At 31.6% G+C, this 16,698-nt stretch overlaps 1 protein-coding gene across 2 annotated transcripts; it reads right to left on the minus strand.

Moving 5' to 3' along the window:
- Window positions 1–6,008: 6,008 nt before the first annotated feature.
- Window positions 6,009–15,622, minus strand: LOC111708164 (uncharacterized). 2 transcript variants are annotated; one of them, XM_023481458.1, is made up of 6 exons: window positions 15,547–15,622; window positions 13,709–13,789; window positions 11,832–11,946; window positions 7,991–8,153; window positions 6,873–6,946; window positions 6,009–6,423 (listed from the first exon to the last, which is right to left on the minus strand). In XM_023481458.1, exons 2-6 carry the CDS (start codon window positions 13,775–13,777, stop codon window positions 6,158–6,160), a joined length of 687 nt encoding a protein of 228 aa, XP_023337226.1. In that variant the 5' UTR covers window positions 13,778–13,789; window positions 15,547–15,622; the 3' UTR covers window positions 6,009–6,157. The 2 variants fall into 2 exon arrangements, with proteins under 2 accessions (XP_023337226.1, XP_023337225.1); XM_023481457.1 differs by having other exon boundaries at window positions 13,646–13,789.
- Between the last annotated feature and the right edge of the window lie 1,076 nt (window positions 15,623–16,698).

The raw sequence follows: 16,698 nt of genomic DNA on the forward strand, positions 1-16,698 counted from the left end.
TGTATATTCAAGATTCAACACTAAACATGATACCCTTCCTAGATGTGAAGTGAAGATGTGAAGTGCAGAAAATCATTGATAAATAATCTATTTTGATACATACAATTTTAAACAAATATATTAAGAAATTATTGTTTTCCTAAGATTACCGTTAGAAATCCATCTTCTTGATGCGAAAGGGAAAAAAAATTTATTTTAATCAAAAGAAAATTAACCAAAAATTTCGCGTATATGGACAATATTTTTGCGAAAATGAGGTCGAAAATTTTGTCGAAAGTACATAAAAATGTGTGAACATTTTTAAATAAGTTTTTTCGAATTTCGTTTGAAACCTTATTTTAAACTGCATTTTGTTTGGCAATGGTTTCAACAGCACTTTTTGCATCTTCTGAATGGCACAACTGTGTTTTATTATATTTTTTCTACAACACTTACACTACTAAACATCTTTATTTAACAGGAAAATAACAAAACTGTAATTTTAAAATTTAAACTTACATGGTAAACTTACATGGTAAACTTACATGGTAAACTTACATGGTAAACTTACATGGTAAACTTACATGGTAAACTTACATGGTAAACTTACATGGTAAACTTACATGGTAAACTTACATGATAAAATTTCATGGTAAACTTACATGGTAAACTTATGAAGGTCCTGGTGAAAAGTGTCATGAGTCTTAACTTTAGAAACCATTTAGATTATTTGGATTTGCATACAGTGAAACCCTTAATAACGAATACATTGACAGAATTTATCAAATGTCGTATTCTTTACTTTCTGATAATGGAATGTTGCAGATATTTAGTTTTTTAATTAAATGATTATATGGAACTCTTTAAAACTGTTCCCGCATATCAATGGCTATTTATTTATTTTCGCAAATACTGAAATTTATGTAATATAGTATAAAACTCATTGAAAAATTGTCAAGACGACATTTGATAAATTATTCGATGTATTCGTTATTAAGGGTTTCACTGTATATTTTTACTTTTTTGGGGGGGTCATGTATTTTAAATATTTAAGTATACAAGGTCTTAACGCTTTTTTCTATGGATTTATTATGAGAGATTAAAATTGTCAATATATGACTGAATGAATTCCATTACAGACGTTCTTTTTTTGTGAACTGCTCTATCAAATATTTTGATTTTATAAAAATGGGATTAGAAACTTACGACCTCAGGAAATAAGTATAATGATTTGCATCATTTCCTTTTCCCCTTCCTCGGAAGCCTATCAACCAAAACTAAAAAATGTGTTCAGAATTTATTCTTCCAGATTTTTTCTCTCACAGACTTCATCTTTCAGCCTTTTTAAACTACATAACTATTAAATATCATATTTCTATAGTGTCCAAATGACTACAGAAATGGTTAAATAATTTGTATACATGAATCGAAATCATAATTTTAACTTTCATAATTTTTTATTTTAATCAAATTTTACAATATTTTAAAATTTCTATGATATCAGATGGAAACATTTTGAGACTTCTATATTTCTTGTTTTTCATTCTTTCTTCTTTATCGTCAATTCCTTGTCCATCCTTCAATCATACTTCGGCTAAATTTGAAATTAAAAATAAATGAATTTTTTGGATGATCCAGCAGCTAGGGTTGTTCAAGGGTGTAATGAAAGGAAGGTTAATTTCTATACTCTGCATACACATTGAAACCAGTTCTCTTTGGGCGGAATTTGTAAACAAGAATAGATGCATCAGTGTTCGTTTAGTATCCTAGGAGGTTTAAAGCATTAAAATTTGATAATTTTGATAACTCACATAATGGTTTCCTATGACCAGAAAATTTCATTGATTTTTTTATGTGAAAGATGGATCCCATGTCAGTCTTCGACATCCGTCTTGTGTTTACATTACCGCCCAGAGACAGTACACTGCAGTACAAAAGATGTGTACACTTCTGAAATAATTTTCCTTGCATTACATCCTTGAGGTTGTTAATCGTTTTTTTCAATCGTTTTGAACTTTTAGAAAACGAATAAAAACGATTTGCAACCGTTTTTTATACGATTTTCAGACCTATTCTGAGGGGAGCAAGGTCACTATCCTCTCCCCTCATTTTGTTTTCTATTTTGCTGTAGCTGTAACACATTTAGCTTGCGTAAGTTGCTGTTCTATACACTTTCCATGATATTTTCTTGGAGGCAGGGAGGGGGGGCGTGTTAAACATTTTCCAGTTTTTTATTTTGAGTAGGACATAGAGGGGGGGGGATCGATGGGGCATCTACCATCCTGTGATTTGTCTTCATTCACTAAAAATTAGATAGTGTAAAAATCAAACCCCCTTCTAATTTTCCTGTTTAAAGTTTTCATCTTCTTTCTTGTTTATCTTGTTTTAAGCCCCCATCTCTACTGTCAAGAGATTTCCTTTCCACTTTTTTCTGTTCAATTTCTTTTTACTTTTTGCTTCTTGTTTCTTGATTTTACACTTTAAGGCCTTTCCAAATAGTTCTTTCGACATCCGAGAAAGATGGTTCCCATGTCAGGCTGTAACATTCAGCCTAAAGACAGTACACTGCAGTACAAAAAATATTTATCTTTACAATATAATTTTGGTTGGGATAAGATAATAATGCTATATCATTTATCATTTATATTTGTCTAAAGCAAAATTACACAAAACAATATAAAAGTTGCAATTTAATACTAAAACTCTTTTCTCTGGATATCGCATTTTATGATTGACAGGGTTGGCCAAAAAACAGGTGCCATAAGATAATAATGCTACCAACGTCACCCAAAAAACAGGTGCCATAAGATAATAATGCTACCAACGTCACCCAAAAAACAGGTGTCATAAGATAATAATGCTACCAACGTCACCCCAAAAACAGGTGCCATAAGATAATAATGCTACCAACGTCACCCAAAAAAATCATGTTCAAAAATATTACAGACCACAGGTTAAAAAGATAGGACAATAATAAAGAATATTTAAGATTTTTAAACTTTACAATCGTATTCTTTTAATTCCTATTGTTTTTAAAAATAAATGTAATGTGAAGCAAAATATAAATATAAATTAATGATTTTCAGGAAAAGTCTAGAGTAAGACGACATTTAAAGGTGCTAATATATTTTATAGTTGGCTTTGACTAGAGTAAAGTGGACTCCATGAATCTGTGGAAATGTAAACCAACATTTTTGTAGAAAGGCGGGGGCTATATAGGCTTCCTGGATCAGTCAAATACTAGGGTTTCCATAAGGGTTTCACTTTTGAGGCCCCAACGGGTACTTTATACTTTATAGCCGTTTAAAGAAATAAATTTCTTGAAAAAGATTCAAAGATTACTGCTTTAAAACGAAGAAAACTTGTTTTATTTCTTTCTTTCGATTTTGTATATTTTCACTACTGCTAGTCCGTTAACAAATTACTTCTATCAGTGTAGTCAAATCAGAGTGAATACCATCTAATTTGTATTTAGAGATCTTTGTAAGCAAACGTTAATCGACGTAAATTACAAGTTTTTTGCTGATATATATTTACATACAGTGAAACCCTTAATAACGAATACATCGAAAGAATTCATCAAATGTCGTATTCTTCACTTTCTGATAATGAAATGTTGAAGATATTTAGTTTTTTGATTAAATGATTATATGGAGCTCTTTAAAACTGTTCCAGCATATTCATGGCTATTTATTTATTTTCGCAAATACTGAAATTTACGTAAAACATTATATAAAACTCATTGAAAAATTGTCAAGACGACATTTGATAAATTCTTCCGATGTATTCGTTATTAAGGGTTTCACTGTATATAGTTTAATGTTAGCCCAAGATTAGCACGGATACATAATCTTAGTTAAGCCAGTCATTGACGTAGTTGTTAATCACAATACAGGTTTAGAGTCGTAGCCGGGCTAGGCTAATAGCATTTGTTTTGGGTAGTTAATGGTAACCACAATTAGATTTACAGACAATACACAACGTAATATACCTAAGTATGTTCAGGTTAAAAAATATGGGGAATGCTGTATTTATTACAAAGGGGGGGGGGGAAGTGACTTGAATACATTACTTCCTGGGTCCACGTTGTTATAGACCTCCTTTTGACCTGACGATAGACCTCTCTTGATTTACTGCAGCCTTTCTGTCTAGGAACCTATTTAGAAATCTGTCCTGGAATATCACTGCAGAATTCATAGGGTACAGGGCTGCATACAGGAACGTTGTCAGAGTTGCATTCTTATACAGAGATAAATGCAGTACACCCTCTGAGAACCTCAGGTCACTCTTCTCTTAGCACAGCATGTCATTCTTGTCCCAATATTTTTCTTTGGAACATTCTGGCACACATTCTTGGGAATATTCTGGTATACTTGAGGAGGTCCATCCCAACCTTTTCCTTGGGTACCTGTTTACAGGGCTGTCTAGGTTCATCCCAACATCTTTCATTTACATCATTACACTGCATAGAGGGCACTTCATCACCATGCACTAGAAATGTCAACGTTTTGATTTTTCTAGATTTTAGCTTTCGTTACTATAGTGTTCATGAAAAGTATTAACGTTTGAAACGTTACGTTGCACATTTTGAAATTTTATGGTATAGAGTAACGTTACGTAATGAATTTTCTGCACTTGAATACCTTATACAACGTTAAGCTTTAGTAAATGTTATTGAAAAAACAGTAAGCTCCGTTACGCTTTTGCATTTGATGTTTTAAAAAACTTTCCCAACGTTGCGTTAAAGCTTATGNCTTTTTATAAGTTGAACTTTGAAATAGAAATCCTTTCGTTACGATATTCAATCAAATCACAATTCATTTTTCAAACGTTAGACTGTCAAGCTCCCTTTGGAAACAAAACATTTCTTTACGTTATGGTCAAAAAAGTTGTAGATACTAGAAAAATAACGTTACATTTCCACAAAACGCTAACGTTGGGGGTATATTCCTCTAACGTTAACGTTTAACGTTAACGTTAGGTATGAGCTCCTATAACGTTAACGTTTAACGTCCACGTTATATAGAATATATCCAAACGTTACACATTATTGTAACGAAACGTACAAAAACATACATTTTACGTTACGTTACACTATCGTTGACATCTCTAAATTGCACACAATTGCACACTAGATTGTTTACAAGGTTGCATTCTCTAACCTTCTCTTGTTCCGGAACCTTTCTACATTGCTGCATACTTCATATTCGACTTAGTAATTGTAAATGATTTTTCTTATATTTAATGGAATAATATTCTTTATGCTGTTTAGTGCAAAAATAGCACTAGACATTTTATTACATATACTCCGTACATATACCCCGTACATATATGATCTCACAAATTAAAGGTATTTTTCTGTGCAGTTAATCCCTATTCTGTCAATACTTTTATCCTCTATTCTTAAATTGCAAATTCTTTTGCAAATTTTCATATTTTTATTTCTGAAAATTATATATTTAGTGTTTGATATATTCAAAGTGAGCTATGTTAGCTTTAAACCAAGTTGACGCATTTTTCAGTTCATTTTCAGCATTGTTCATTAAAAAAGGTAAACTACTATTAGATACAAACAGTCCGTATCATCAGCGAAAAGGCTTGACAGAAAATTTGTTGCATTAGGAATATCATTTATATACAATAAGAACAATATAGGTCCCAACACTAAGCCTTGTGGTACACCACAGGTAATAGTCCTTAAAGAAGATTTGATATTGTCTATTTTTCTATTAGTTGAGTAATTCTTAAATCAAATGTTAAATATTCATTTAAAACCATAAAGCTAAAGATAATTCGTTTATAGAGTTTTCTCCCCCGATTAGAAAATTGGCACAGTTTTCGCACATTTGTAATTTGCAGGAATATAGCCGGTTTTCAAAGACAAATTAAGTAAATACACAACAGGATTAAAAATGCTCGGCATGATATTCTTTAATAATTGTTAATATATTATCTGAACCTGAACTGTTTTTGCTTTTTAATTTTGCAAGTATTTAAAATAATTTTTCAACAATAATGTAAAAACAAAATTTTGAATGAATGTGATAAGATAATTATTAATCATAGATATAGGAAAATATAAACTGACAATAATAAAATACAATTGTTGTGTGAACTTACAAGCAATGTACATTGAACATCGATTTAGATTTTTTCTGGCTCTGACAACATTCTTTTTTTAAAATTCCGAAGAGATTTCCTCGGGTTCAGGAGTATTCTGAATACCTACTCTGTTTGTTTTTCTCTTGAAACGGAAAGCTTTAACACTTTCTGTAATTGTTGTCATTTTTTGAGTGGACTTTCGAGCAAGAAATTCTTTGACTTTTGGCGTTCGTGAAAATTTGACCAGGGATAGTGTTATTATAGTGGCCGCTATAATAACACTGACAGGAGTTTTTTGCTTTTTCAAAGTAGGTAGAGATACAGCTAGTACACCATTACTGCCTGTAATTAGAGATGGCCATCGGTTTTTTAGAACGAAACAATTTTTTTTAACGAAAGAATTTTTCGTGAACAATGGTGTCATTTATAAAAATTAACGAACAATGAAGGGAGGAATTGGTTTGTACAGAGAAGTAAAAAAAAACAATTTTTTTTTGAAAAGAACAAAAAAAAACAAAAATTAACTTGTTGAAATCGTTAACGATAGTTCCCATTTTATGGATCAGTTAGATTTTTAATGAACGGTTTCTAAATCAAAGGATTATCTTTAATGACCGTTTTTTGTTGACAGAACAAACGATTTTGCTGTAAACGAACGAAATAGATTGAAAATGAACGATAATTTTGACCTAAAAATTCAATTTTTTCTGAACTTCAGAAAAACGAAATGGGACGTTGAGGAACGATTAGCGAACGAATTGCAAGAAAAAGCTGGACGCGTCCATCTCTACCAGAAATCAGTATAGCGATGAGGACAGTCTTCATCTTGATCATGTTTTTTGTGGAATCTGACTCGAACTCAATACTGAACAGGAAGCAAATACAACCTTTGCTAGGTTAACATCTATTTATATAAAGTAATCTCTGTGTATCTGTTTGTTTGTTTGGATGTCCGAGCATAACTCATAAACCCCGAGACCAATTTGCCTCAAATGTGTATTGGGGAATAAAAGCAGATACATGTTTACCTTTGTCTACAAAAGTTATTGTTTTGATGAAAAAAGATGGCAATGTCCGATTCACAACAGTGTAACCTCTAAAGGTTTGTCTGATCAAATATGAATTAGATAGCTAAGTTTTCCACATCATTGATCAGATAAAGGGATAATATCTTCCACATTGATCAGATAAAGGGATAATATCTTCCACATCATTGATCAGATAAAGGGATAATATCTTCCACATAATTGATCAGATAAAGGGATAATATCTTCCACATAATTGATCAGATAAAGAGATAATATCCTCCACATCATTGATCAGATAAAGGGATAATATCTTCCACATCATTGATCAGATAAAGGGATAATATCTTTCCCATAATTGATCAGATAAAGGGATAATATATTCCACATCATTGATCAGATAAAGGGATAATATCTTCCACATCATTGATCAGATAAAGGGATAATATCTTCCACATAATTGATCAGATAAAGGGATAATATATTCCACATAATTGATCAGATAAAGGGATAATATCTTCCACATCATTGATCAGATAAAGGGATAATATCTTCCACATCATTGATCAGATAAAGGGATAATATCATCCACATAATTGATCAGATAAAGGGATAATATCTTCCACATCATTGATGAGATAAAGGGATAATATATTCCACATCATTGATCAGATAAAGGGATAATATCTTCCACATCATTGATCAGATAAAGGGATAATATCTTCCACATCATTGATCAGATAAAGGGATAATATCTTCCACATCATTGATCAGATAAAGGCTTCCTGTAAATCGGGCACTTGCAATTATGCTTACATTTTAAACATCCAAAAAATAAAAAAGTAATATTTTGAATTTTCCATAAGAATGGTTCTATTTGATCCCTGATTTTATGATATTTATTTAGATGATATTTCCCATAGAGATAGGAAACCAATGCTGTAGTGGAGCATATGCAGACTGTAGTTAGAACAAAGATCACGTGAGGATTAACAGAATCAGTCCCTTTTATTCCAGTGAAAAATTGAACTTGTGGTGACACAAAACCTAAAATAAAATGTTTTACTGAAGAATAGAACTTAATGACCTAGAACTTCAATTTTCTATGCCCTGATCTGGAAAATCTAGAAATCCACTGTGGACGCTTTTGATTTTCTGCTTAATCCTTTCTTTTGTATGTCCCTGCTGGGTTCCGACCTTTGAGAGTTCTCTCATTGACTGTGCGACAAATTTCCTGGCTTCTGATTGGCTGTCTGGTTTCTGCAAACGATACTCTGATTGGTTGCCTGGATTTTAATGTAATATAAATTTAAAACGAAACACGAAAAGAGGAGATCAAGCATCCATCTCGATGTCCGCAAAACAAAGAGTGTCCATGTCGCACTCGTAGATCTTTGATAGTTCTAACTTTGAATTCTGTAAAATTAAATAGTCAAATTTGCATCATCAAGTGGCAAAGATATTGGGATGAAATCTTATAGTTTTTTGAATTTCGATAATTTGAAATAGCAAAGTACCAAGATTTTTTTATCCATCACAGAGTTACCTACAAAGGATGAGACTTCAGAGACGACAGTTATCAATTGTATATAGTCTATTTCTTATATATTTACGATTCTTTGCAACTGTGAATTTATTTTTTTCTCTATGCCAAATCATCAAATAACCCATCAAAAGCTAATTTTACCCTGGGCTAAGCCTCCAATTCAATCAATATTTTCTCCAAGAGAAAATATTTTCTTTTAGACTGAAGTTTTTAATTTTTATTTTCTTAATTAAAACTGAAATGAACAATTTTAATTGTAAAAATAAAAATAATAATGTGTATTTAAGATTCATAATTCAATATTTATTGACTAGTTTCAGCTTAAAGTTTAATTTACTCGATATTAAAGTTAACCCTAATCCTGCCGGGGGGGTTTTTTACGTGACTTAAAAAGTATTGGTTTGAGGCTGCTGACATTTTCTGACTTGTCCTTGATACCCATAGCTAGGGTTTCCATTCGCAAAACTTTTCCGCAATTTTTGCGGAACGAAACGCAAAATTTTCTTTCTTTGCGTATCAGTTTTGCGCGAAAAAACAACAATTTGCGCAATCATTCGCAAAAGTCATTTCGTGCAAAATTGCCTTATTCCGTTTTTGCGAAACTCAAGTTTTGCGCAGTTCCGCAACTAGAGTTTTGCGCAATTCCGCAATTTCGTAAAAATCAAACGGTTGGTGACGGTGTGTGTTTCTTAGAATTCAATTCTGGAAGAATCTTGTTTTGGAATGTCTTCCTATTGGTCACTTTTACATAATTGACCAATGACAGTTAAGAAGAGTTCAAATCTCACAATTTTCTCGACAATTTTAGTTTTGGACATGCATATTTCCTAAAAGTGGATTCTTCAGGTATTGGTTACTTTCTTGCATTATTTTATATGAGATTAAAAAGATTTTATAAATTTGATTTAAAAAAATTTAAGAATATAATTCATACTTGATTAGGCAAAGCTTTTAAGGGTCACTTGAAATTATTTAATAGGATTAAAATATTGGCAAGTTTCACACTCTCTAATTTCTATTTTATTAATTTTGGTCCCTTAATTTAAACTTTTTGTATCTGGAAGTAACCAATTGAGTGTAGTATAATCGTTATCCTACTCGTATGTTAATATTTTTTATGTATGGAATAAATCTTCAGTTGTTTGATTCTAAGCTTAGAATATCAATTTTTGACAATTTGCCTAAAAATTTACATTTTGCGTAAAACTTGCGGTTTTGCGCAAATTGCGCAAAAAAATTGCGGTTTTGCGCAAATTGCGCAAAAAATTAAGCAAAACTAAAATTTCGTTTCATGCGCAACTTTCGCAAAAAATATTTCCGGTTTTGCGCAAATTGCGCAAAAAAAATAGCGTAAAAACTCATTGCGTTTCATGCGCAAAAATAGCGCAAAAGTTCGCAAAAAAAATTTGCGCGAAAATAGTGCAAATTTTGCGCAAAAAGTTTAGCCATTTCTTGGAAACCCTACCCATAGCTCTGCCGGGCTTTTATACTAAATGCCTGAGTTTTGATCCACCAGATGAAAAGGTTTTGTCTAAAAACCAGATGAAAATGTTTTGTCTAAAAACCAGATGAAAATGTTTTGTCTAAAAACCAGATGAAAATATGTTGTTGGAAAACCAGATTAAAAATTCTCTGCGGAAAACCAGATTAAACTGTGTTTGCGGAATACCAGAGCTGAAAACTTTAGAATGAGATATCCTTAATACCGATTACTTAATCTGAGTATCCATGAATGGACATACTTTTGATTATCTTCTTAAACCGTTCTTTCTTGAATGTAGAGAAAAATCAAAAACCGATATTTTTTATTTAGAGAGTCCCGCCGTTTCCGTATATAATCTTAAATGGCGCGCAAAATTTCAAATTTATCAGCTTCATATATGCGACTCTGATTGGTTGAATTTTATACACTTTTCAGGATAAAAGTACAAGATTAAGTTAGTCTCGATATTAAGAAAAAGAGAGGATCAATCATTAATCTCAATATCCACCATTCTAAAGTTTTCAGTTCAGATGAAAATATGTTGACGGAAAGCCAGATAAAAATGTGTTGGCGGAAAACCAAATAAAAATATGTTGACGGAAAACCAAATAAAAATGTGTTGGCAGAAAATCAGATCAGATGAAAATATATTGGCGGGAAACCAGATGAAAATGTGTTAGCGGAAAACCAGATGAAAATGTGTTGGCGGAAACCAGATGAAAATGTCTTGTCGGAAAATCAGATGAAAATGTGTTGGCAGAAACCCAGATGAAAATTTGTTGGCGGAAACCCAGATGAAAATGTGTTGGCGGAAACCAGATGAAAATGTCTTGTCGGAAAATCAGATGAAAATGTGTTGGCAGAAACCCATATGAAAATTTGTTGGCGGAAACCCAGATGAAAATGTGTTGGCGGAAAACCAGATGAAAATGTGTTGAATGAAAAACTAATGAAAATATTATGGTTGATAAATAATAATAGACCATGTGATCGGCGGTAAATGGTTTATACAGAAATAAGTTTTTCTTCAGATTTAATGTGGCATGAAAAAGAATAAGGGCATAATTATTAATTAACCAGGGACCAGATTTTATGAAAATGAGAATTAGTTAAGCTACGTAATCCTAATGCATTAATTTTTTGAATTACTGTTACAATTTACTTTTCCTGATTTAGGAGACAACAATACAAAATTTGACAGGGTTGGTCAAACTTAGAATAACGGCTGAAACACATTGACGAACATGTAAACTGTAAATATCCCTGCACAACGTAAATTAAAGGCACTGTCGGCATAATTTCAAGTGAACCTCCATTTCAAAATGTAGAGCTGCTTGTTAGATATCATTTTTCATTTTTAGGGGTGTGACAGAAAAAAAGATATTTCATTAAAATTTTTTTAATAATTTGTGATTTTCGCGAAATATGTTCCACAAATGATCTGACAAAGGTCTACAGGGTACCGTTGTGAATCAAACATACAATTACTTGAAATTAGGTCTACAGTCTCTTGTAGTTAAATTAGAAGTCTGTTGTGAAAAAATAAAAGAGAATACAGTTATAATCAGAAAACTCAGAATTAGGAAGACGACTTTTAGACCCACTTCACTTTAATTAGATCAAATGCAAGTATTCTTTTATAGTCGTCTTCACATTTCAGAGTTTTCTGGTTCCCGCTGTATATTAGAAAATAAACCTGTGGTGAAGACAATGTAGGTTGGAATCCCGACTATTAAACCAGAGACAATGCAGAGGATTAACAGAACCCTTTGTGAGAAACCTTCAGGTTCAAGCTCAATCATCGCATCAAACTAAACATTAAACATTTTCTCTGTTGATAGATTTAAAGTACATCCTGCCCACCGGGGACGGTAAATAAAGCTGCGTTAAAAAATTTATCTTGAAGATTCCTATCAATTATCGATGAAAAATTGAAGAATTAAACTTAAAGAGGCAATTATCATCAATAATTTCTTATTATATACTACGTTACAATATCTTTTAATTTGTAAACCTCCTATTCTGCTTCCATCATTATTTCACACAGGGTTACCCACAAAGTATGAAACTTCAGAAACAACTAATATTTTTCGTATATAACCACCTTCATGTTAGATTGGGTCTTCTGCCTTCAATATATCCTTTTAATGGTTTATTTATTGGTTTAGTAAACAAAGAAGCTTGTGTTTAAATGCAGGGATGTATTATATGTATTATGTATGAATAAAGTCTCAATAAATTCCGGTTTGTTAGTCTCTAAAGTCTCATCCTTTGTAGGTAACCCTGTAAAATAAATCAAATCAAATCAGGGATTTTTTCTGCAGTAAACATAAAAATAAAACTATAAATATAATTGAAATTACTGCAATATTGTGTTAAGATTGTAATGGCATCCTTCTACCAAAAATATGTTACATACATAGCATGATCGCACAAACAATATTTTTTAGAAAAACTTTAAAATTTCTAAGTGAAATGGTAATAAATACAGGAATAAATTAATTTTCCTAACCATCAAAAAACATTTTTGAAATATCTTTTCAATTTAAATTTTAAAATTCTCACCTTACTTTATTTTCTTTTTTCATTTCTTCTTTCCATTTTTGTTTGTTTAAGAAAGTGTATCCCCCCCCCCTTTCAGAAATATAAAGTGTACCACACCCCCTTCAGATATATATTGTAAAAAAAATGTCCCCCCCCCCCTTCAGAAATGAATTGTAAATAAAATGTACCCCCCCCCCCCTTCAGAAATAAATTGTAAATAGCTAACAAAAAAAGATTTTACAGTGTCGCAAGAGCTAAAGAAGATTTGTTTATTCAATAAAATTGCTGAACTATACATTTTTTGAAAAACAATCATTCATTTACATTTTACAGTTCAAATACAAGAGTGTAAAAAGTAACTGCCCATTAAATCTAATTTTTCAGTCCCCATATCCTTGCAATTCAAATGCAGTGTAAACCTTTGATATTTCAAGCGTTGACTTTAAATATCAAATGTCTAAGCCACAAGGTTGAAAAGACCAGAAAAGAAATAGAAAATTCGAGGGTGTAATTACAAACTCCTCACATCTAAACTTCTAAATTCAAACTGCGGAAAAGAGGGGAGGGTGGAAAAAATCCCAAGGTCTAGAGTAGGGTTTCGCGAAAATTTCGCATTTTTGGCGAACCATTTTGCAGAGAGCAATCTTTTCGTAGAAAAAACGAACATTTTTACATTTTCTAAAACTGTTCTTGCTTCAGAACTTACTTCATCCAGTCGGCGAAAATTCTTATCCATAAATTTATTTTGGGATGTGTGACCAGGGACCAATTTTAATGAATTTAAACTACCTACTACCCGATTCAAATTTGAATCACCGATTCGAATCCTTCCTCGATCTTTAACTTTAAACCTGCAGTAGGTGGTTCAGCGACGAAGCTTTAAATTAATTAAATTTGGTCCCATGTAAAATTTCTGCAAAACTATCGATCCCGATTGGATCAATAGTTTTGCAATATGTACATTACCTTGACAATCATGAGTAACCTACAGATGGATATTGCCATCACCAACCAAGATGAAAGATTTACTAGGAAGGATAGAAGAATTTCAACTGTGAATCCAATCCACGTGTATACAGAGAACACAGAACACCACATTGTTATACAGCACTAAAACAATGTAAGGGACTTTATGCCTAATTTCAAGTGAATATTCATCCAAAGATGGCAGTGCAGGATTCATAACGGTACCGTTTTCGAGGTTTAAAATTGTTATTTCTGATAATTCAATTACGATATGTAGGTTCAAGAAATATAAGAGGAACTTCCAGGAAAGAATGTTTACTGAAGTTTCTGAGAAGAATAAAAACAAAGCTGAGCCCACAGACATATCATAAAAACTTCTGTATTCAGGGATTTTTAAGGATCCTTTCTAAACGAAATACAAAACCTTCAAAAATAGACTAAATTCATAAATTAAAGGAAATTCATTTATTTCAGAGGTGTACTCATCTTTTGTACTGCAGTGTATTGTCTCTGGGCGGTAATGTAATTATGTAAACACAAGACGGATGTCGAAGCCTGACATGGGATCCATCTTTCACTTAAAAAATCAATGAAATATTTTGGCCATAGGAAACTTTTATGTGAATTATCAAAATGTAATGCTTTTAACCTCCTCGGGTACTAAACGAACGCTGATGCATCTATTCTTGTTTACAAATTCCACCCAGAGAGAACTGGTTTCAATATGTACTCAGAGAATACGCAACTGCAATTAACTTTCCTTGCACTATAACCTTGAGTTTATGGGAATTCATTTAAGGTTTAACAACTGAAGACTATACTCTTTTATGCATTAAATATATTCGGCAGATGCTGAATTTTAATAGAAGTTAATTTAAGCGTTCCATGTCCGTTTTACAGAAGCAATCCTCTGTCTTCTTTCAATGTCCCATTGTAGTCTCTGAATTGCATAATTCGGAACCTCACTTCAACAGAGAACCGCAATTAAAAATAACTCATTTTTCCCTCATTACAAGGGTGTACACGAGATGTAAATCGTGGATACAAATGTGCAATTTGAGGTTCACGTGAAACTTCGTTTAAAAATATAAAAAATATGAATTCTCATCTTTTGTTAGTAACGTGACCCTTTAGTTTAATTCTACTTGAAAATGCAATGAATATCAAATACTAAATAATCTTTTAGACGAGAAAAAAATCATTTAAATTGGAATTTCTTAAAGGGACTGTAAGCGTAATTCCAAGTGACTATCCATGAAATAATGACAATGTCCGATTCACAACGATACTTTATAATTTTGTCTGATCAAGTAAATAAATTAAATATCAATGTTTATAATTTCGAAAACTGTTTTTCTTTTAATTGTAGTTTCTCTACAAAAGAGACTTGCCCCTTTAATCAGCATGAAAACATATATGAAATATCAGAATTAAACACTAATAAACCTAGAAAACATATATGAAATATCAGAATTAAACACTAATAAACCTAGAAAACATATATGAGATATCAGAATTAAACACTAATAAACCTAGAAAACATATATGAGATATCAGAATTAAACACTAATAAACCTAGAAAACATATATGAAATATCAGAATCAAACACTAATAAACCTAGAAAACATATATGAAATATCAGAATTAAACACCAATAAACCTAGAAAACATATATGAAATATCAGAATTAAACACTAATAAACCTAGAAAACATATATGAAATATCAGAATTAAACACTAAAAACCTAGAAAAGCTAAAATATTTTCCACATTGTTGACCAAATGAAAGTTTCAAGGGAACCGTTAGAAATGGTACATTGCCATCTTTGTATGGAGGTTCACTTAAAATTATAAAGAAAAAAATTATAAGAAAAATCCAGGGTGGCTGGATCTTAGCTACCTGTGCGTGTATATTAGGCTGAGTGTACACTGATAAAGGATATTAAAAGATAATGGCCTATTCATACAGTACAAACATCAAATATGCAGTACGCTTTCGGAGTACAAGTGCATGGGGTAGACATCTTACATTTTACTCAGTTTTTTCAGAACTGTTTATTAACGATGAAATATTGCTCTGTAAAGGAATGCAATTATAGTACGTCTTATAATAGATCACTGTTTCAAAATGATTTAAAATCATTGTTAACAGACTTTCAAAGGTGCAGCCCTCAGTTATAAAAGGACATGACGAATTCACAACGGTACCCTTTAAACCCGGTCTGTATCTGATCAATAATAAAGTCGAATGTGTATTGCTCGAAAGGTGTTGAATTATTATAATTTCCTCCATTGTTTCATTTGCAAACTTCGCAAGTAATTTTCCAGAGAAATCATGATTAAAATAATCTACTTTTTAAAAGAAAATTATTTCTTGCCTTTGTAATGAAACAGAGCTTAAGGGTACCATTGTAAACCTTACATCCCTCTCTATTTGACGTTAAAGTTGAAATAACGTCTACAGTTTTATTAAGTTTTTTTAATTAAAACCTATTTCTGCTTAAGTGAAAATAAATATTTTCAAAAATCACCCCCGAGTACTGTAATATACAGATTCATGATCGCTGAAAGTGGAGTACATGGCCTGTACGATTAGTAAAGGATTAGCGTACATCATCACTCTATATAGTATAACCTCGTTGGAAACATTTAAATTCAATAAAGACGACTTTCAATTTTCATTTATACCAAGCTTTCAAACAGCAGAAACACTTAAACATTTAAAGAAAGAGAAGTTGCTTAGTAACAGCTTCTCTTTGTTTACTTGTAAACTTGTAATTTAAAAAGTGCTTGATAGGGATCAAAGCATTATTAATACTTAAAACTTTAGTCAAAAGTTTTCTCAAAGTTACATTTATTCAAAACTACAAGCCCCNATCAACCGACAAGAATTGTATAAATAAAACTATTTATATCAACCGACAAGAATTGTATAAATAAAACTATTTATATCAACCGACAAGAATTGTATAAATAAAACTATTTATATCAACCGACAAGAATTGTATAAATAAAACTATTTATATCAACCGACAAGAATTGTATAAATAAA

The sequence above is a fragment of the Eurytemora carolleeae genome, unplaced genomic scaffold (genome assembly GCF_000591075.1).
Source record: "Eurytemora carolleeae unplaced genomic scaffold, Eaff_2.0 scaffold861, whole genome shotgun sequence".
In the NCBI taxonomy this organism is placed as follows: domain Eukaryota; kingdom Metazoa; phylum Arthropoda; class Copepoda; order Calanoida; family Temoridae; genus Eurytemora; species Eurytemora carolleeae.